The sequence below is a fragment of the Neolamprologus brichardi genome, chromosome 17 (assembly GCF_056152115.1).
Source record: "Neolamprologus brichardi isolate AB-2024 chromosome 17, ASM5615211v1, whole genome shotgun sequence".
Classification (NCBI taxonomy): domain Eukaryota; kingdom Metazoa; phylum Chordata; class Actinopteri; order Cichliformes; family Cichlidae; genus Neolamprologus; species Neolamprologus brichardi.
In genome coordinates this window covers 18,019,798-18,042,143 of record NC_142120.1, presented here as the reverse complement: position 1 = coordinate 18,042,143, position 22,346 = coordinate 18,019,798, and the positions used below count along the sequence as shown (strand labels likewise).

General features: G+C 38.6%; 1 protein-coding gene across 4 annotated transcripts in view; it reads left to right on the top strand.

The window, feature by feature from the left end:
- sfmbt2 (Scm like with four mbt domains 2) overlaps positions 1-5,762 on the top strand; it is a 59,079-nt gene extending 53,317 nt beyond the window's left edge. For all 4 annotated transcript variants that reach the window (XM_035908965.2, XM_006780919.3, XM_006780920.3 and 1 more), the window contains 3 exons: positions 2,875-3,159; positions 3,466-3,588; positions 4,858-5,762. In XM_035908965.2, coding sequence (XP_035764858.2) covers positions 2,875-3,159; positions 3,466-3,588; positions 4,858-4,998 — 549 coding nt within the window. In that variant the 3' untranslated portion in view covers positions 4,999-5,762. The remainder of the gene's footprint in view (positions 1-2,874; positions 3,160-3,465; positions 3,589-4,857) is intronic.
- The last annotated feature ends 16,584 nt before the right edge of the window (positions 5,763-22,346 follow it).

The following is a 22,346-nucleotide window of genomic DNA, read 5'->3' as shown; positions in this document are numbered from 1 at the left end:
GGAAAATCTACTTTTATTAAAAGTGTATATAAGCACTTAATACGCCTTTTAATACGCCCACTGTGCAGTCTGGATGAATGAAACAATAGAACACACGCAGAACCTTTCACACCATAGAAAGCAAGTCAGGATTTGAATAAACTGTAATTATTTTAAAAGGCTCTGTTAATTTCAGTGTGCATGAATTTCAGGTCAGGAGGAGCATTTTCTGCACTTGTCTCTCTTCTTGCGCTCCCGCTCTGTTTATGAAAAACAAACTGTCACTCTGTGGCTAGAAAACATGAAGCAGAGTGGGGATAACATAATAATAAAAATTCATGAGGGTGAGATGTCCTTGTCACTGCTGCTGTGGTTAAAAAAAACAAAAACAAACATTTCAGAAAACTTTTAGTCACATTTTGTTTGTGTTACACCTTTTTGTGCAGGTTGAGTTATTTACAGGTGAATAAAGAGGTGCTATTACGAATAAATAGATTTTAGATAAATAGATTTTTAAAAGTGATCACTTAAAATATTAACACATACTGTAGAATAGAAAGTAAAAAAGCAACATAAAAGTTAAAAGAAGGCCCTGAGAGATTTCAGTTTATGTGTCTTAATTTATATTCGTATACTACGTGTGAATATGCTGCAGACCGCTATATGACAGGGATAAAAAGACAAAATCTGACCATTCATCTTCCAGTTAATTAAGGGGAGAATAGTTGATAAGATTATAATAAATAAATTATTATGACTGTTAAAGATGACCAAAAACAACAGATTTAACATTAACAGTTCTGATGACGATAGGAAATTAAATATAAAATAAATACTGACCTGAAAGTCAGGCTGAAAGATAGATTAGTCTGGAAAAATATTAGACTTGTGCAACAACATAAATACATTTCAAGACACGTAACAACAGACTTCTGTACTAACACCGACAGTGATTACAGGAAATTATCGCATTCTTAAATTTTGGTCCTCTGCACTTGGGCAGTGTTGCTGAATGAGTTGTTAGCAGGAGGGCAGTACAACCTGGCATGTTGGATAATAAAAGGCTGCATTAGTGTAGCTGTGGTGTTCGCACAATAAAATTTTGTGGCAAGCGTACCCCACTGTGCCTTTGAACCTGCAACTAAAATTAAATCTGTTTCTTCTGTTCTTCAGCTAACAGCAGGAGAAGTTTCCATTTCTTGCATCATAAATACGTCTCCCAGATTGCTGTCTGTGTGACTTTTAAACCACAGGAATATGTTTTTAACACCAGTGAATCAGCAGGTAGCATCTTCTATGCGACTGTATTATGATCAATTGACCTCAGCACTCTTTATTACAAGAAAACTTTTTAAATGTTGCAGATTCCTCCTTAAAATCGCTCAAAGTCCACAGTGAAACTCAACAAGCCAGTTTAGCAGGGAGTTAAGGTCTGCTTTACATCAGAGAAAGCCCAGACGGACAGATAATGCAGAATAAGTGGGAGCATTCTGGCAATAAAGTCAATAAATTCAACATATCCAACTAACATTACATGAAACCTACTGTGGTAATTACTTAGGTTCAAATGTGGGCCAAACAGGTTTTGGAGCACCTAACCTCAGAAAATATTACCAGTGTATTACCAGGCAACAAGCATAACCCTGAAAAAACCGAAACAACAAAAAAAAAAAATGAGCTTCATTGCTCACAAATTATGAAGTAAAAAGTGCAATTTTTAGCTTTTTAACCCCAAAATCGTATCCTCCAGCACTCCTACAATACTCCAAGTGTTTATACCAGAAGTTTGGAACACTGCATTGCTTGTCAACAAACAACATAAAAGTAGTGTAAATATACCTGCATAATATTCTAAATTTCTGGTTTACTATTAATAAAGAATTCACGTGGCAGCATTTTATTGCAGTGGCTGGCAGAGGTTAATCTAGTCTTACCTGTTTTATGTACTTGTGTCTATAGGAAAGCATGATAACCCAAACCCCAAATTTACCAAGTTACCTTCCTCATTACATTAAAAAAACCACACATTCATGTGGCCTCAACAAGGGTGGCGGTTGCTGGGAGGGAGGGAATCGTTAGGCTGAAAGTATAGTTTATGCGTGAGGTGGTTCAGCAACATTGTGGAGTTTTACTGGCCGGACTGGTTGGAAGATTGTTTCAGTCCTAAAGAGAAACACAAAGTGATTGAATAGATAAGATATGTTAATGATCGTTTCTGTGCTCTGGCATCTGTGAGGAGTGGCTTCTTTTCTCTGTGTTATATCACTGCAGACTGACATGTAACCAATTACATGTAACCAGATTAGCAGATCTTTCAAATCATTTATACTATTAACTAATTTTTTGCATGAAAAACTGTTTTTATCTCAGTCAGCTACAGTCGTAATATTTAATAGATATTTCTGTCTACATTTAAATTGACGTAGCAGCTTCTGGTTAACGTAAAATCCTCTGCTTTGTCTGTGTAAACAAGAAACTCTGAGTACATGAGTTTTGGCTAATGTCATTAAAAGAAACTTCAGTCCAGCTCAAATGTTTCCTCTACTGTTACACCAGTGCGTTTCGGCCTTTTCTAACAACATTTTACCAAAATGATCCCAACAAAATGCTGTGAAAACATTTATGAGGCATAAATATTCAAGTTCGGCTTTTGTAAGCAGCTTTTGTGCTAATGTTCAAATTAAAAAATTCTGTATTTACTGTTTATCCACAGCTTTTTTACAATTCTTTTTCTTTGAATTATTCCACAACTCTCATTTGACTGGTAAATTGAATAAATTGCTAAACTTGGTGAATAAACATTGAGATAAACATTTCTGCATGATATGCATGATTTCCGGGACAACTGTGAACAACTGAGCGCCTCTCTAACTCCTTTCTTTCTCCCCTCTCCAGGACAGTGATGAGGGAGAGGAGGACGAAGAGATGGCGTTGCAGTCGGGCAGCGAGGGCACCAGCTCGGAACCTCGCGAGGACCACACAGACACCTCATCGGTGGAGGTGACCAGCAGCCGTCCTCGCCGGGCCACGGCGTTGCGCAGGGCCGTCAGCGCGGGAAACCCGGCACTCAGCCCGGCACTCAGCCCGGAGGCTCCCGCAGGTCGCAGGAGGTCAACTCGCTCGCTGTCTGCGTACAACCAGAACAGCAAGTACCAGCCCGCCAAAGGACAAGACATGCAGGTAAAGCAGAGAGGCTACAAAACAGGTTCCCCATACTCTTTATGACAAGCATGTCTCCTGTTTACTGATATTAATGCATCATATTTTTGGTACACCTGTGAAAGTAATAGTGTCGAGAGGAGAGTAAAACAGCTCCATCACGAGCTTCTACACCAGAATAAATCAACGATGGGGGGATTTATCTCATCAGGATTTTGCATCAGGATTTATCCTATCCACACTGAAATAGTTGAGTGATTAACAGAACCCAGAGCAGTGTGTGCTACCCTCTAGTTCACAGTGTGCCTTTTATGTGCAACTGTTCAGGTGGAGGAGGAGGAAGGTCAGCTGGTTTTGGACAGAAACCCTCTGGAGTGGAGCGTAGATGAAGTCGTCCAGTTCATTAACTCTACTGACTGCGCATCTCTGGCTGGCATTTTCCAGGAGCAGGTAAACAAAAAACAAAAACACAATTACTGTTAGGTATACATGTCAATAAAAGTGTTGCTTGTTTGATAAATAGGGGCTGAAGGTGCAGAATAAAGTAACTAAATTTCAGGGGTTGAGCAAAAATGTAGCATTAGAGAAATCATAGATATTTTTAGACAGAGCCCCTGTTTTCAACTGTCTGTGTACAAACTCTTCTATAAATTGTTTTAATATATTTTTCTTGATGGCCCAGTGTTTGGTTAGATACAGTGTTTGCCTCATTGATTGGTTTAGGTGGCAACAATGTGGGTTTTATTATTAGTTTATTTTAGAGTGATTAACTCGACTGACTTCAGCTTGTGTGTCTCTCCTTGGACCGTGTGTGTAGAAGGAGGGGAGGGGCTGTCTTTACACACAGAGTAGATAAACACACACAGAGAAACACCTCAGTGTAACCAAGACAAGAAATACAGTAAAAGCCAGCAGAGACCCTCACATATTACACTGAACACAAACGTGATAAATAACATGTTTGGGTATTATATTTTTAACCCCTTATTTGTTTCCGTGAGGTGCAGTGGGTACCAGCAGCCAGCTTTTCTCAGGCAGATATTTATCCAGCTACAAATGACATGTTCCTCAAGGGGTCAATTATTTTCTGCTTTTTGGGGGGGAAAAAACATTGTTTACTTCATATTACTGCACATTTTAATTGGTTTAGAAAATAAAGAATAAAAAGAGAATTAATAATACAAAAATGTGTGAAATCAAGATTTAAGCCTTTTAAAAAACCATTAGTAACATTTCTTGTTTTGTTACTTCGAGACTTTTTGTAAGGTTATTATAGTAATTTAAACATGTTTTAGTTAACTCAAATGGAAATAAAAACTAGACTAAGTAGTCTAAAGTGAAATGAGATTGTGTACTTACAAACAGAATGAGTTTTGTTTAGTCTGGTGATTTGGTCACATTTGTCAAGAAAACCAGCCAATGAAGGCTTTAGTCAGTGTGTTGAGATTAGAATGGTGTTATTAAATGTGTCGAGTGCTTTCATTATCATATTTTATTAGAGCTTTGTTTTGAACTTTTCAACTTAGAATCTGACAAATACTTCATATAAATACACTAAAAATAAAAAAAACTAATCCTTAGACTGTTTGAAACTAAACTGAAGCTCTAATTTTGTATAAAAACGCCCTCTGCAAGCAGCTTTTTTTGAGGTGAAGTACATTATAGGAGTTAAAGCTGAAAGCTTCAAACCCTGAATATTTCTGTTTAACTTGTGTGCAGGACATCGATGGTCAGGCCCTGCTGCTGCTGACTCTGCCCACAGTCCAGGAGTGTATGGACTTGAAGCTCGGGCCTGCCATCAAGCTGTGTCACCAGATCGAGCGTGTCAAAGTTGCCTTCTACAAACAATACGCCAACTGATGGAGGAGCAGCGACAGGAGCAAGCCTGGAAATGTTGGACTACGTGGATTTCCAAATTATTTTGGCAGTCGGTTACTTTGGATAAGCACACACTGAGGGACAGCAGGAGGATGTTTCCACATGAGAAGCTGAAGGATTAATTTCTGGGATACTATCTGTGTGAAAATGATATGCAGTACCCACGAAAAACAAAAAAACTTCCTTACTGTCGACTCCGGCAGAACCGAACACACTGAGCTCATCTGTGTGCTCTACTGATCTGTGAAGAAGCTGAGGACTTGTTTTTTTTTTTCTCTTACTTTTCATTTCCATTTGATTTGTCATAGAGGAGCATCATAGCAATTAAGTTTTAAAAATTATAATCATGAAGAGTTTTCCCTTTTTTTCTGTGTGGCATAATCGGTTCAGAAAATATAATCGGAAAGTATTTAACAAACCAAGAATTAATATATTTGGAATATTTATTGTTACCCTTATTTATAAGGAGTGATTATCCATTTGGATTTTTGAGGAAAAAAATTGGAGATGTATATCACAATGTACGTATTAGCTAATCTTTATTGAAAACGGGAAATATGGTATGAATTTATTCAGTTCAAATAAGCATCCCATGTGTTTGAGAGAAGAACACACTGGAATAGTCCTACTCTCTTCTCATTGTTACAGTCACATGACTCAATCATGGAAGCTATTTTGTGTCCATCTATGCAATTCTGTTGCAGATATTTTTGATAAGTAAGAAAATAAATTTCTATTGATTTTTATCTGTTTTTCTTGTGCTTCGCTTTTCAGTTCAAACACTAATAAACATAAACTGAAGGTTCCTGACAGCATGACATATTCACCTGGTATAAATGTATTTCACTCCACTTTTGCCTTCAGAACTTAATTGTATTTTTTATGGAACAAATCCACAGAGGTGCTGGAAATTTTCCTCAGAGATTTTGGTCCATGTTGACATGATAGCATCACCCAGCTGCTGCACATCCATGATGGGAATCTCCTGACCCACCACATCCCTAAGGAGCTCTATTCGAGATCTGATGACTGTGGAGGCCATTAGAGCAGAGGTCCCAAAGCTTTTTTGCGCCACGGACCGGTTTATGTCTGACAATATTTTCCTGGACCGGCCTTTAAGGTGTCGCGGATAAATACAACAAAATAAAACCAGTGCTGGTACCTAAAAAAAAGAAGATTTATTCATAACACACGGGAAAAGACCCAGGGAAACAAAGTTAACGATAAAAACGATTAAAAAAATACGGCTAAAAACCGATAAAAACCCTGAAATCCATAAATTTCACACCTGAGCCTCAGCTCTCATGGCCCGGTACCAAACGACTCACAGACCAGTACCCGTATGTGGGTACCGCTGCATTAGAGTACAGTGAACTCACTGTCATGTTCAGGAGAACAGTTTAAGATGATTTGAGCTTTGTGACATGGTGCACGAGTACACTGTGGTAATAAACGAATAGACATAGTCAAATTCTGAACCTGCCTGAATGTAGCAGCAGAAATCAGGAGTCGCTATTGGATGGTCTTGTTTTTGTGAGTGTGTGCACATTTTAGGCTGAGCAGCACTTGGTGTGTCTTCTGCTGCAACGTTCGTTGTGTTGTGCATTTAGAGATACTCTTCTGCATACTTTGGTTGTAAAAAGTGGTTATTTGCAGTCTGACATCAACAAGGCATTTTTACCCAGAGAACTGCAGCTCACTGGAAGGGTTAGTATATAAACTGTTACAATAAAAAAATAAAAAAATAGAAAGCCAAAGTTTAAAATAGCGCAGTGAGCATATATTCATATAACCCCTGAGAGCAAGAAACTCGGGTGGCACATTCATGTGTGGGGCACTTGAGGCGGAGCAGTCTACCAACTGAAAGGTCGGTGGTTCAATCCCTGACTCTTCTAACCTGGAGCATTATGAGGGGCAGCCAGTGAGAAGAAAGTCAGTTTAATGGATGCAGAGTAGAAAAGGAAACACATCTCCTCCCTCTGCTTTTTCTGGAATCACACATCCTGGACTCCTCGTCTTATATTATACTGATGTGTGGTACAACTACATCATATACATAGTTTTGTTTATAGCTGTGTTTCATGATCTCGGGTGAAACGGTTGTCATGGCATTTTTATATTCAGGGCTATTTTTAAAGCCTGGTGCAACATGACAAAATATAGTTTTATCACACACCCACAAACAATGAAGAACAACCAGTTGTTTTAAACACTGAGTGCAAAAATTTTTTCCGAAGGACACACCTGGGCATCCTTGGTTATAGCTCCTGCATGCTGTCCTCAACAAACTGAGACGTCCTCCAGCATGGTGCACTGAGATTGATTTCCATGTTATAGACCGAAGGACAAATGAGACGAGGAGGCACAAATCAGAGAAATGAGAAAAGCCTCCTGTCTCAGAGGATAAAGTAAGGTGCTACAACAAAGCCCTGTCTAATATAAATGAGGATTATTTTGAACTTTGAATAAATAAAGCAACGCAAAAGTGACTCTAGTAGAGTCCAAGAATAGAAACTATGGAGCTGGAAATAAAAGAAGAAGTAGTTTTCACATATGATAGTTTACATGCAAAATGTTTGTTACTACAAGGTGCTGTCTGAGTGGAGTACAGGAGGCAGGACACATGGTTGGTTATCCACTTCCCACATGGGCACAGTTGGACTTTATACAGATTTTGTACTAGTCAGCTGGGAGGTTGAAGACCGCCTATATCCAAACCACACTCGGCTCAGCTGGGTAATGCTTAGAAACAATTTCCAGATTGTAACTCAAGGTCACTTGCTAGTTTTATGAGAAGCCTCTTTAAAGATGACTTAAACTATGATGAATTTACAATACATTTGTGTGCAGTATTTGTATTTGTAGTTATCAGCTCACAGCGTGTTAGCAAGACATTTCAAAGTCCAACTTTATTGTAATCAGTCATCATTCACTCTATCTAATTATTGGTGAGCAGTTTAACCAAGTTTAGCAACACATGAGCTCTTGGTTTAATTTTTTTATTGTTAGTTTTCACTAATACTCATTCATAGCCATTAAATATACATTTAAGTTAGAGCTTTTCATATATGAAGCTATCTGTAGCTGTTTTGTAGAAGGTGAAGGGTTAGCATATAGGCCCTCATGCATGATGAGACATAGGAAGCCAGACGTCTCTGTGGTTAACAAAACACACATCAGCACTACTCCAGGTCACAGTTTAAAGAGGAACCGCACTCTGTCGTTGCTGCTTTGGGGAAACATTTAACGCTCAACTGCTGGTTTTACTTTCATATAAACATACAAATGAATTGTTTGTCATGTTTCCACTGATAAGAATGAGTGAAGAAATTTTAATTAAACGCCACAGCAGTTAAGGAAATGTAAAACTAGTGCTTCCTAAGAGTGGTTGTATTAATGAGTAATTAATGAGGTTAATGGTGGAGTATATCACTAATTGACACGCCAGGATCCTTTTGCAGTTGCTTGACACAGTAAAAAGAAGAAGAAAAAGAGATATATTAAAATACTATTAAAGTAGAAATAACAATATGTTTAAAAAAAACCAACAGATTAGCTCAAAGTAATGTATAAATAGCTGGAAAGTAAAGTAGCAGCAATGGAAAAAGTTTGAAAAAGCAAAACATAAGGTAAAAACGTAAAAATGTAAGCTAATATTAGTGGGAAGTATAAATCTTTAGCTAAATGTAAGGTGTATAAACAACTAAATCAGTGGGATGTACTGAAAAGTGGTGTGCACGTGGTTTAAAGTGTGAGCTAAAAGCAGTGGACAGTGATATCATGATCATGGGACTAAAGCTCCTCTGTGCAATTTTAAGCTATTTGTGTGTCAAAGGTTGGGGTTGTATTTAGTCAGATTTACAGCGTTGTTCGTGAAATAAGCAAAAAGTAAAAGATGCATTGTGCAAAACATGGTACCAATAGGAGATAAAAAAGAATAAAACAAAAACTAACATGAGGTTGGAAATATTAGCCAAGTATAAGGGAGAAACAGGCTGATTATGGAGGGAAAAAACTGTGGATAAATGGTTAAAACAACTGAAAGTAATGGATCAGTGATAAAGAAAATGAAAAATAATGTACATAGAAAAAAATAAAGCAGCAGTATTCAGACAAATAGGTTGCTGTGGATCTGCTTATTATAAAATAAAAACAATGAGAAAAAAGCAGAGACAGACACTAATGTACTTCACAAAACACAAATCAGTTACAAAGGAATTACTCGGGCAATAAAAAACATTTTCAAAATGGAACAAAGGAAAATGCCACTAAGTTATTTAAAACTGAACAATGTAAAAAAAAGAAGAAGAAGAAGAAGTAAAAATGGGCAATTTATCCCTTTTTCTTAATACATAATGTGTTTTTATACAAAGTGTACCCATGCAAGCTCTCAGACAGCGATCACTTCATTACACACAATTACAATCCTTCATTCAAAATCCACTTCCAATTCTGTTCAGCAGGCCGACTGGTCAGGAACATCCAGCTAGTCCAGTTCTAGGCTGGACGGTTGTGTTTTATTATCACGAGGTCCTAAAGGTTCAGGGAAAAGGCCTTGGTTCTTCCATAACAGGGATTATAAAGATTCCTCCCATATTAGCTTTTCTTTATCACCTCGTTGTTAAAACCACAGCTGGATTTAAACTGATGGCTCAGAGGTCTCTCCTGTTAAAAGAATGATGCTTCTGTTGCCAAGTGCTTGCTCACAGGGGCTTGTTGAGTTTCTGTCTATATGGTCATGTCTTTATCTTAAAGCACAAAGTGCATTAAGATTTTGATCAAGGGCTTTGTTTTAGCACTGGGAGACATATTAAGTGGTGGGTGTGGGAGTTCACCAATGGTGCTATAAGGTGTGACATCACACTGTTTTTGTGTCTTTTGGTTGGTAATCTGTTTAAATGTGTCACCTGTACGCACCTGTACCTGTTCATCACTTTAATATAAATTTACGTTTTTTTATTTCTGATCACCTGGACTTCATCAACTCAGAAGTGGTCTGGCAAATTTACTGCTTTGGTCAAGATATTTATTTCTGTTGTGGGATTGTTTTTAAATGACGATTTAATTTATTAATGGAAAAAAGTGATGTAAAACTACCTGGCCCTGCTTGAAAAAGTACTTTGTCTCTAAACCTAACAACTGGTTGTGCCACCCTGGACTTGAATCAGATTGAGATGCTGTGGCATGACCTTAAACTGGCCGTTCAAGCTGAAAACCCTCCAATGTGGCTGAATTACAAGGGCCAAAATTTCTCGACACTGACGTGAAAGACTGTCATCAATCATCACAAACACTTTATTGCAGCTCTTGGTGCCAAGGGTAGCACAACCAGTTTTTAGGTTTAGGGGGGATTGACATTTTCGCACAGGGCCAGGTAGGTTGAGATGCCTTTCTTTGTTTAATAAATGAAATCGCAATTTAAAAACTGGAATTTGTATTTACTGAAACATTTAATTGTTGCAAATATGCAAAAATCTAAGAAATAAGGACAAGGGCAAACACTTTGTCACAGCACAGTATACAGTCCCACAATAGTATTGACGGGTGTTGCCGCTATGACTCTTTTGGAAGCTTCAGCATTAGTGTTTTGGCACCACCATGGTGGTTTTTTAGAGCCAAAACTGACCATATTTGTGGTTAAGGATGTAGTTACAGTTATCAGCTAATGCTATCTATAAACTAACTGATAAACAGATACAGCAGAATTAAAATAGCACAATTAGACCAGAAGGAGTTGCACCACACGAGTTATTTAATTTCATTTTATCAAAAGGGGGTTCAGTTCATCAAAGGTAAGGACTAGCAGACACCCATCAGCTGGAGCTGCCTGTCTCAGGATGCCTGCCAATCAGTGCGCCCACACACTATGTTCAGATTGATGATTTATAAAAGATTACACGCCACTCTGAGATGTTATAAAGCAGGACGTTTATCGTGAGCCAGCCTTCAGTGGCCATTAGAGAAACTGCTGTTTTGTGCACTTTGTGCACCTGAAGCTTACACTTGTAAATTCTGAGATTCCTTGTGATGTGATGCTAAATAAGTGAAGATACGTTTAACTGAAATTCAGTGTACAGCCGCTCTCCTGCCTTTACTCTTAGCACAGACTTGGAGAGGTTGGCATGGAACGGATTGAACTTGGTCGCCACTCTGTCTCTCTCGCTGGGCATCCTTTCGCTTCCTCTCTGAGTTGTTAGTTCATTACATTCATAATCATCCTTGCAGGTCTTGCATTACTGAAGCCTCACACTTCCATGCTTCACCACGTTTTTGAGAAACAAACTGTCCATGTGATTCCTGTGTGTGTGTGTGTGTGTGTGTGCGTGTGTGTGTGTGTGTGTGTGTGTGTGTGTGTGTTGTGGTGTGGACCATCTTTCAGACACACCGTGCTAATCTTTTTTTAACAGAATAAGAAATGATAACAGAAAATGACCTGCTGGCTTCAGTTTATCAAGCTGACTTACATCTATGTAAGACGACGGAGAGGCGTTTTATTGGTAGAACAGTTCATGGTGGCGAAATAAAGGCAATTACCCTGTGCGTGGCGATGATGATGGCTGTTTCATGTAGCAACATCAGTGGAGGTAACGCTGTGTTAGTCATGCATGCAGCACATGACCTGATGGGCTGATTAGTTTACACCGCTCTCTGTCAAACAGAGAAATTCATAAAAGCAGTGATTCACATTCAGAGTGTATTCTGATGTGTCGTGCCTCGCTGCCTCGCTCTATGGCTGCAACTGAATTAATTTAATAGCTTTCTCTCTCTCCTCCGCTCCCTCTCTCTCTCTCTCACACACACACACACAAGTACACACAGCGCTCACCCAACTCTGACACTTTGTATTGAGTCACTCTGAAAAAGCTGCTACCTTATATTCTGTTGCCTGGCAACCTCATATCAAACGTCCGCTTTGCATGGTTTTCCACCCCGTTGTGTGTGAATACAAACTAAGTCATGACAGCAGAGGAGTAAACAGACGTTTGAGTTAAAGGGAGGCCCTGAGTAAGAGCAGACACGGAGTTTATGTTTCACATTCAGCTGCTGTGGTTTTAATAGTTTCAGTTAGAGGTGGTGACACATGTAACGGTTTAACGGGGCTGACAGGAGATCAAATAATTGTCAGTCACGCTGCCTGACTAACTCATCAAAGCTCGTGTTTGTCTTTGATACGAGACAGTTTATCAATGAAACACAATTCAAAATATTTTCTTTTGTTCACGCAGGAAACTGCTCAGTTAGACGAGTTAATATCAAGTGCTTCAAATATCTGAAAATGTATGTAGGCCAATCCATGACTGATAGTTTCCATTGTGTGTTTTTCTATATGCTTTCACTACACTAGTGTAACTGAGACAGTTAAAATAAAGTTCTTTATTTGATATGTTTCTGTGATAGATTCATGCTTAATTTAGTTCATTTATTTGTTGGAAAGAATTACAAATTTATTGGATAAATGATAAAAGTGTAGCATTGATTAAAAAACGTCTAAAATATGTGGTTAGAAAATATGTGGTTTGTTAAAGATGTAAAGTGCTGTAAAGTTTGTATTAGGTAGAGTTTGTAATGGTCACATGACCAGAGTTTGGCTGAGAGCACAACCATGGCATTGTGGGTCAGAACTAGCATGGAGACAGAGCTACAGATGCAGCTACAGCCACAACATTAATGTTATTCTGCACGTGGTCCAAGAGGCGCACACATGTTCTACATTGGTAATAAGAGGACATTTTTAGTAATATCCATTATTATGCTTTTTTTCTGTTCTGCTTGCTCAAGACTGTTTACGACACTAACATGAGAGAGACTCTGATAAGATCAAAGACATTTATGTTGTAAACTTTGTGTTTCTGAAGTTTTCATGGTGTCTGAAGACAATAAGAGAGAGAGAGAAAGAGGCATCAGTATGATGCGTGGCCATTCTTTGTTGGACCCCTGTAGTTACAACTAGTGTATTTGGTTTCATTTTAAGAATGAAAAAATTAAGTAGTCATCAAATTGTTCATAATTTTATGAATTTTGAAAAGGTCTCCAGCACCACTGGCTAAAATCCAAGCCCATAACATGACACAGCTTCTGTCATGCTGTGCTTTACAGATACCTGTAGAGTGTCACTGTTGTACCTCTGTTGAACTAAAAAGTTCACATTTGTATTCATCTTTGTACCTTCATTTTCAGTCTAGGTCTTGTATGATTTGGCATACTTCTGCCTTTAATCCCATTCCCCTTCCTTAAGAATGGGCAGGGTACAAAGAAAAACACTGGAAGAACTTCAAAAAGCCAGAAGAACTTTGGCTTTTAAGTTACTTAAATTTTTTTCAGTTCGTTTTTTTAATCTATTTTTGTTTTTTGTTTATTTTTTAGCGTGACCATATTTGGATGGCATAATAAGTCGTCAGTTAATGTTGGCAAGCACCCTTTGCGTTTACTGACAGGTGCTGTCACAGGCACCACCAGCCTGGCTGTAACCAGCTGTTCTACTCTGACAGTAAAACTGATGCTTAATTGCTTTTTATTTGCAAAGACTTCTATAAGGTTATGGCTGTCCTACAGAGCCTCTCACTGGGTTGTGTTTCGGTTAGGTGAGGCAAACGTGACTCATGAGGAATGATAATTGGTTTAGGCCCAAGGAAGAACTGGGCCAGAGGCATCGTGTAGGTGACCTTTGTGCTGTTTTAGTGAAGTGAAGGAAACATTCTGTTTTGTTACAGTTACTGTAAGTTGCTCCTGCAAAAGCAGAAGGAAGTCATTTACCATTTTCACATATTTTTTGAAGGCTCTTCACGGGTGTCATTTTAAAATTAAAATTAAAGTAATTAATTATTGTTTTATTCCCCAAATATGACACATCATAAGAAAGATTTTGGACCTCACTAATACCTAAACGCTGGTTATGAACCTTCCACTATGCGTCCACTCGTCTTTACCTCATAATCCGAGTCACTGATCCAGAGCTCTTTAGTGTTTATGCCTTATTAAACATTTTTAATATAAAACCTCAGTCAGTCTGGCTTGAAGTGCAGTTAATTAACTAAGAAACCATCCAAAAGTCTGTGCTCCAGTTTTAATGGCTGAAATTAAAGTCCCGAAGAAACTCCAGGCATCTGCTTTTTAGCAGAGTAAAATGCTATTATCGTATTTGTAAATTACTTAATAAATAATTTTTTAAAAGATCGTAATTTTTTAAAATAAGATATTTATTATTTCCTTCATACTCACATAAGAGATCAATAATGTCTGGAATATGAATAAGATTTCTAAGACGAATGACAGCAAGAGGGGATGGTGTGTTTTGAAACTTACATTTAAAAAGGATTTTAAGGCTTTAACAGTACATTTGCCCTTCCTTGTTTGAAAGTAAAGTTTCTTGACCTGGTGAATACATGAATACTTCTTGTGTGTTTGTTGCTATTTTATCACCTTTAACCAAAGCCAGCACACTCTCACTCACATTCTTCAAACATTGACTAGTTCAGTGTTTTGCAGACCCGAATGACCAGGAGGCAGCGTCACGTGGAGCCTGCTCTGTAGTGCGTGATGTTTTTGGTCTTTACTGGAAAAGTATTTCTCTGGTTCCCTCCTCCCACGTATTAAACCCACAGCTGAATGGAACAAGTGTGTGCCCCCTCTCTCTCTGTGGGTAACGTATGAAATCACAGATCGTATCGAAATGATTGTGGAGCTGCTCAACAGATAACCACCAGCACACCGAGCCACAGTGTTTGCCATGTTGAAAACATTCTTCAAAATGAAATGATTTCTTTTCCCCGTTTTCCTGCCCGTCTCTGCAGGAATCCTCTTCTGTTTTTTAAAGTCACAATCACTCGGTGAAAGCGATTCTTCTTTCTGCATAGCAGAGCTGCCAGTGGGTCATTATCCTGAAGCAGCTCTGTGAAGAGCTTCAAGGACTCTGCTGTGGATGATTCTGAGAGGAAAAAGGTGCAAGACTGAGGTTCAAGGAGAGGAGGAGTGCACAGGAGGACGAGTGAGGGGGAGGGGAAATGAGCAAGCCGAGGCCTGGTGGTTGGAAAGGAGGGCGATACAGAAAATGTTTGAACTGGTATCAGAAGGTAGACGCCGAACGTGAGACTGAGCTTTTGTGTAAAAAATTAAACCTGACTCTGGAAAACATATCTGCTTTGCACAAAGCAGTCAAGTGAAAATGTTTTCAGTCACATTAGGAAGCCCTCTCTACAGTATTTAAACGTAAAAACATTATATCTGTTATTATATTAAAAAAGTATAAAAATAATGACAAAAATATCCTGAAGAAATCCACATGTGGTTAAAATATAATAAAAAATATAATAAAATGAGGTTACTCTATATTATTACATATATTACATATGTGTCAGTAGTATAAGCATCATGTTGTACCTGCAGGAGGAAGTAGTTAGTTTTAAAATAGTAGAAAATTCAAAGTGAAATTGTCAGTGAGACGCATGACAAAAAATCCTGACCACAACCGCAAATATCTGAGCTTTCAGTTTCTGGATCATTTTTGGTCCTTGTAAATTTTCCATAGTATTATCAAACACCATGCAACTATCCTTTATCCAATAATCAGTGCACAAAGAGGCATAGATCAGAGTCAAGATGAAAAATGTGCCACAGACTTATTTAATGTGAAAAAATGACAAACGTAAAGCTCGCTAACAAACCGAAAGGCACATTTGCGTTCGTTTCATTTGTTCTGGATGGTGCATATTAATCAACATTAAGACACAAGTGCGCTACAGTCGTCCCACTGAGTACAAAGATGAAGAGCCCCACATAATAATCACCACTTATCTGCTTTAATGACCACTAAATGCACTGAAAACAATTAAACTGTGGCCACAGAAAACTGTCAGAGAAACAGGTATACAAAGACCCATCAAACATCCTCATCAGCTCTCTTTGCACCTCATATTAAACTAAGGATAACCGCAGCAACAGGATATATGTGATTCACACAGTATTAACACCCAGAGACACACTTTTATCCTGTAAGTGCAGGATAAAAGCAGTGTAGTGCTGACTTTTACTTATAACAAGAGTGAAAACAGAAAAAAAGGCTACATGCAGCAGATTTTAATCTGGTGGCACAGAAAGGGAAGATGATTGCAAATAAATATGAAGAATATCAACCCTGGAGAAAACTTCTCTTCTGACCTCGTCCATGCTGAGTATTAACCCTGTGAGCTTTACATCAGTGGACTCTGTGTCTTAAAGTAAGACTGACACACATCAAAATACATCATTATAGTTTTTGGTTTTGTTGTTATTATTGTTATGATTTGCATCCATTAACATGCCAACTTCTCCAATCTGAAGGTTTACTGGTTTTTCCTGTAAGTCACTGCAAATTTAGAGTAAGTTTAATATTTGTAGGTTTATGCATGTTGACTTTTAAAAAACTGAGTTGAAGACACTGACCTAAGATTTTTGCCTTTTTGTGACACTTCAGCCGATCAGAGCTCTCCGAGGACTACAGGCGCGCTGGAAAGCTGCACATTGAGACATTTGGGATTGTTAGTTTGGGTTTTGTGATGGTTTTTTTAATGTTACTTCACTGTTAGTGAACGCGTTCATTTTTAGCTGACAGTTTTCTCAGACCCTCCCTTTTCTCATCTTTTACTTGAGTCGCCCGGTAATTGCAATTTTCCTTTTTATTTAGTTGAAAGGGATTTTGTTTCATGGACAGGCATTTAATATAATGCTTTCTTTTGGGCCTACTGACCATTCAAAGCACTTTAGACTGCTGGCCACATTTAACCACACACTTATGCAGCGCTTTATGCTTTAAGCACTTTATCTGTCTCTAACCCACGGCTAATTTTAGAATCAGCAGTTAACATAACTGAGCCGGAGCACTCTGAAAGATGACTGCATCCCTAATCCCTGCAGGCACGGGGGGAGAGCAAACTCCACACAGAAAAGAACCAGAGCGTCCAAACCAGGAACCTTTTTTCACTTTGAGCTGAGGGTGCAAACCACTGCACCACTGTGCCGCAAATGCCATTTTAGTTCAGGGTTATTAAAGTCCTTCAACGCTTTCTTTAAAACAGGAAACAATATTCTGTAATAATCATTTTCTGATTTTCCATGTTTGCATCTAGCATCTAAGGCCTGCCTGGGGACAAAACACAGTGAACTGAAAACCTGATGGCAAGTTAATGAGTGAAAAGAAATATTGTCAGATGCAGCTGCAGCAATGCATCAAAAAAAGGCACGAAGTAAAGGAAACACTGTCATGGCAGCTGCTGACCTGAACTGAACATCAGAATTTGGGGTCAGGTCGATCCACTGGCACTACAAGGGTGGCTCTCCTTCTCATCGCTCCCTCTCTGTCTTTGTGGGATTTGTCTCTTTTTCCCGTGATTGTAAATGTGTGTTGGGACGCAGTGAGAAGCTTCCCTTGCTCGAATGAAGAGGGAAGAGAAAAAATCCTTTAGGACATGCTGCACAGCTGGATCGTCTATCACACCGGGTGGCTGTTCACTCTTTTACATCTCTTATATACAGTTTTTACAAGGGGTATTTTTTACTGTTGTGGATTTTAATCATTTAATATTTGATCTCTGTTTGTTTTTTATGCACAGATGAGTATTTGAGTATTTATTAGCCCACTTAATTACTTGGATTATTGTTATTTGCATGATAATACACCACATTGTGTAGGAGTGTGTGTCAATGCTAAATTAAAAAAACAAACCTAAAAACAAAGTGTGGTTTGTTTGACATTTTGCAGAAATACACGATATACTCTAATGTGTGGCATATATCACAAAAACCAGAGGCATGTTATATGACAGCAGCAGTGGTCGCTCTTATGATCTTTATCCACGACAGTACAGCAGCAAGTTAGAGCCAGTATCTAAAGGATAAGGTGTTAACAAAAGTTAATGAATAATCACATATTTTGTACAGATAAACGACCAAAGTTTGTGAATAATATATCATAACAAAACAGAAATGAGTAGACGGGAGGTTGTCTTGCTGAAAACAATAATAAAAAACATTGGTCACATGTGAAAGCAGCTTACTTCAATATAACTGTGTATGTACTGGTGACCTCAGTAATCATGTCAGGACCAAGAGAGGTCATTATTGCAACTGAGAGCAGTATGCCTTCAGGGTTTTCTGCCACAAAGGCTTACTGGCAGAAAGGTTCATTTTATTTTTATACTGTTTTCAGCTTGGTTAGGTTTAGAAAAAGATCCAGGTTTGGGTCAGACAACAGACTCTTTCAACAAAGCCTTAAAGACAAACTTCCTCTGTATGTGCCACAGAGGCACAAACACCACTGAGGGAGGAGGTCTGGGTGGACGTCAGTAGTCAACTACTTGTTTCTTTCATTTTTGTTAATTTAAAAAAAAAAAAATCAAAGACATTTTAGTTATTATAGGTTATTATTGAATAATAATAATCCCGGTAGCAGACATCCAGATTTCAACAAACAGGTTTAATTTGACTTTTTATGTTTTTTTCCTTGCTTTTATACCAAATATTGAAAATGTTTTGCACCTACTCTGTTTTTTTTTATTGCCATCAATCCTCAAATCATCAGTTGTCAATCATCATCACATTTATTATAAATAAAAGAACACACACTCACACACACACACGCACAGACATGGTTGTGGCAAAAAAATGTATGTATGTATTCAACCCTTGGAAAAAAAAAAAAACGACTATTGAGGACATGTCAAAACATAAATTCCACCCAGAGAGTGTCACAAACCGCTGCTGTCGGAAGGTAATTTCATTATGCGTGTGTGTGTGAGTGTGGGCATGCATGGATGTGGGGGAAGGAGAGGTGTATGGTTAACCATAGACTGAGCTCTTTGTCTCTTTCACACACAAACCATCACTGTGCATCGCAGTGCACACTTGAAATCTAGGTCATGTTAACACACACACGCACAGAGTATTTTTAAAGGCACGGCAAAAAGAGAACAATCAGATGTGATGAAGATGAGGCTCGATCTGTCAGCTCACCACTGAGCTACTTCAGACTGCTCACCAAACCCCCCCCCCTCGCTAACAACTCTGTTCGATTTCATCAGTGTTTCAGCACTCGCAGGCTCTCAGAGGCTCTTTTGTCTGATGAGCTGCTGTGTTTTGGGTTTTTTTCCCCTCTCTGTTGTAGCCAGTGTCTCAACCTACCTCGTGTCAGGTGGGACTCGATTCCTTGTAACACCAGACAGAAAATGTGTGAACTTGTTGCAGTGAGCTGTGGGTTAGAGGTGCAAGCAAGTTTTTCCAGCTGTGAAAAAGGCAGTTGCGTCTTAAGGTCGGGGGCTCAAATATAGTCATTTTTTATGCTGATGATTCAGCTTTTGATTTGCAATTTTTAAAAATACACACACACACACACACACACACACACACACACACACAGATACAGTTTAAATTGGATTGAGATGAAATAATCTTGTATAAGTATTGAACTTTGACCCCTAGAGTGAGGGGATTAGGTTGCTCTTTTATCCTGCACAAATGACTTTTATTTTTTTTTAAATTTATCTGCCTCTCTCGTTCCCTTAGAGGGAAACGGTCACTGCAAATCAATACAAGTATTAATATGAATATGAAAATGATATGAATCAGATTTTATAGACTTCACCAGATCCCACCCCAACCACAAACAGCCAACAGCATTTAGATTATTATGAGTCAGTCCTCAGTGCATCAGGTATGACCTCAGGCCCAAAGAATATGGTGTCATTTTTAGACCTTGTTTGTATATTTTTTTCTCTGCATTTTCATGTTCAAGTTGTCTTGTTTCTTTTTAACGCACCAAAGTTCAAAATGAGTAAATATCTAAAAAAAAAAAAAGAAGAAGAAGAAAAAAAATATTAAAATTTTTTTTTTTTTTTATTCAATTTGTTTTCTTTATATTTTGTTCACTTAAATGTGTATTTTAATCAATTTAGAAATCCTGCCATTTTTTAGATTTTAATCTGCATTTTATCTGTTTTCTCAAACGGTTTAGTTGCCATCTCGTGAACTCTCGCTTCAAGTGTTCCACTAAGAGATTATTCAGCTAGTGCCGTTTCATATTTTTGGGCTTTTTTCACAAACAGACATTTCTTTTCCCTTCAAAATCTGCTGCATAAAAAAAAAATCAATGTTTTCAATGTTTTGAAGAGAACAAAACAGTTTTTCCTCGGGTGTTTCCGGAAGCCTTCATGTAAGCTCACTTGGATTGGGATTTGGGGAGTCTGAAGGCAGGGGAACGCCATGTCATGTTTCTGAGTAGTTTTAGCAATGAGGAAGGGGCATTTGTCCTGTAGGTAGAGGCTGCTGCTATTGGGGAGTGACTTTACCTTGGGTTATCTGCAGCAGAGTTTAGCTGGGTGTCAAAGTAACATCTGCATGACAGCCAAAGCTTCCCAGCAGGTCGAGCAGTGTTTTATGCTTTGCAGCAGGTGCATAGGACTCAGAATCCAAAAAAACGTGAAAAAAAAACCCCAAACACTTTAGGAGAATTTCGTAGCTGATCAGCAGAAGCCGTGCAGACAGAATCCAAACTGCGAGAGTAATCTGTCTTTTCTTCTAATGAATTGCCCTGAGAGATGCACGTGTCCCCTACATCCACAGATCGCAATCTGAATCCAGCAAGGCATGTCTCATAAATTATGCGCTCCCTGAGCTTTTGATAAGCTAATAGATGCCTGAGTGGAAGCAAATTGATGCCGCGCTCCCGCGAATCAGACGGAGAGACACGATTCAATATTGATTAATGTTTAGCGAGGACTGAACTGCGGCCTATCTTGAACATCACACCTCTGTTTATACGACAGAGCAGTTTCCTCTCTATTGTTCATTATTCATATGTCATCTGGACTGCCTGTGTGGCTCTTTCCCATCTGCTGAGGCTCCATTTCCATATGCTTGGCTCGACCAAGCAAGGCATACATCAGATATGTCGAGAGAGAGGGTGAGAGAGAAGGAGAAGGGGGGGGGGGGGGGGGGGGGGTATAAATTCATCTCTCTTTGCTCCCTTCATCTCTCTTTCAAAAGGTAATGCATTCATTGATGTTATCATTGAGGGAACTGATGAAATGATAAAAATGGAAATAAATTGCCGCTTTGAACAGACACAGCACAGTAGTGGGACACAACGGGACCGTGTGGGAAGAAAGAAGTGTGTCGGAGTGCTGTGGGTGGGAGGGAATTTTAAAAAGATAGATGTATAATTAGGAGCTGGCCGAAAAGTCTGCCTGCATGGAAAATCACACTGAATAATTTGAAAGAGGAAACGCTAAAAAGACTCGGTAAAGTCTTTTCATTTTGCTATTTCAACATTAGTTTTACCACTCATGGACTCTCTTATAGGAATTTGCATGCAGAAGCAGGATTTTGGGGCTTTAAATCGAACTAAAATAGACCTCTGCGACCTTCTGCAGATGTAATGTATTCATGAAAAACTCAGAAATCCAGTAATTGGGGTTCAGTGTTACTGCAAAGTTTGATAAATTAACAAGCTTTGTACCATGACTTCTGTTTGTTAGTCAGCAGTATACGAAAACAGGGCTGTGACTCGGGTGCTAAACCCTGTGTAACATTTCAGAAAGTGTAAGGTGGAAATGAAGCCAGAGATGCATTTAACTTATATCATCCTGACACCAATGCTGCAGAAAACTTATAACAACATGGGCTCAGTTGTTGCTGTTGCAATTTTTCCTGTCGTGATGTGAGATAAGTTCAAGTCTGAGGAGAGTCTGTTTCCAGGTAAAGCTGTTATTTATCAGTGGTTCAGCATTTTAACTCTTTCACGTTATTTCTGAAACTTGAGGAGCGGATTATTTACAGTGCTGGGAAAAAGAATTTGTCTCCTTCCCGATTTCTTCGTTTTTTGCATATTTACATGGTTCACGTCATCAAGGCCATCGAGTAAAAACAAAATGCTGTTTTAGTGATGATTTCATTTATTAAGGGAAAAAGTTATCCAAACCTACCTACCACCACCTAACCCAAATAATTACCACTCTTCTTTAAAGAATTTTAATTAAGCCCCACTGAAGAGTTTTCAAGCATAAATGGTGCTTTTAAGGTGATGCCAAAGTGTGCTTAAATGATTTTAGTCCAGACTTTGACTAGGCCACTCCAAAACCTTAATTTTGTTGTTTCTGAGCCATTTAAAAGTGGACGTGTTTCAGATCATCATTCTACTGCATAACTTGACTCTACTTTGAGCTTCAGGGCAAAGAGAATAGAGAGCAGAACTGATGGTTTTATCATTTACAGCAAGTCGTCCTGAAGCATCAAAGTAGCCGCAACCATCACAGTGCCACCACCATGTTTGACTGTTCTTTTTATAAAATGCTGTGCTAGTTTTA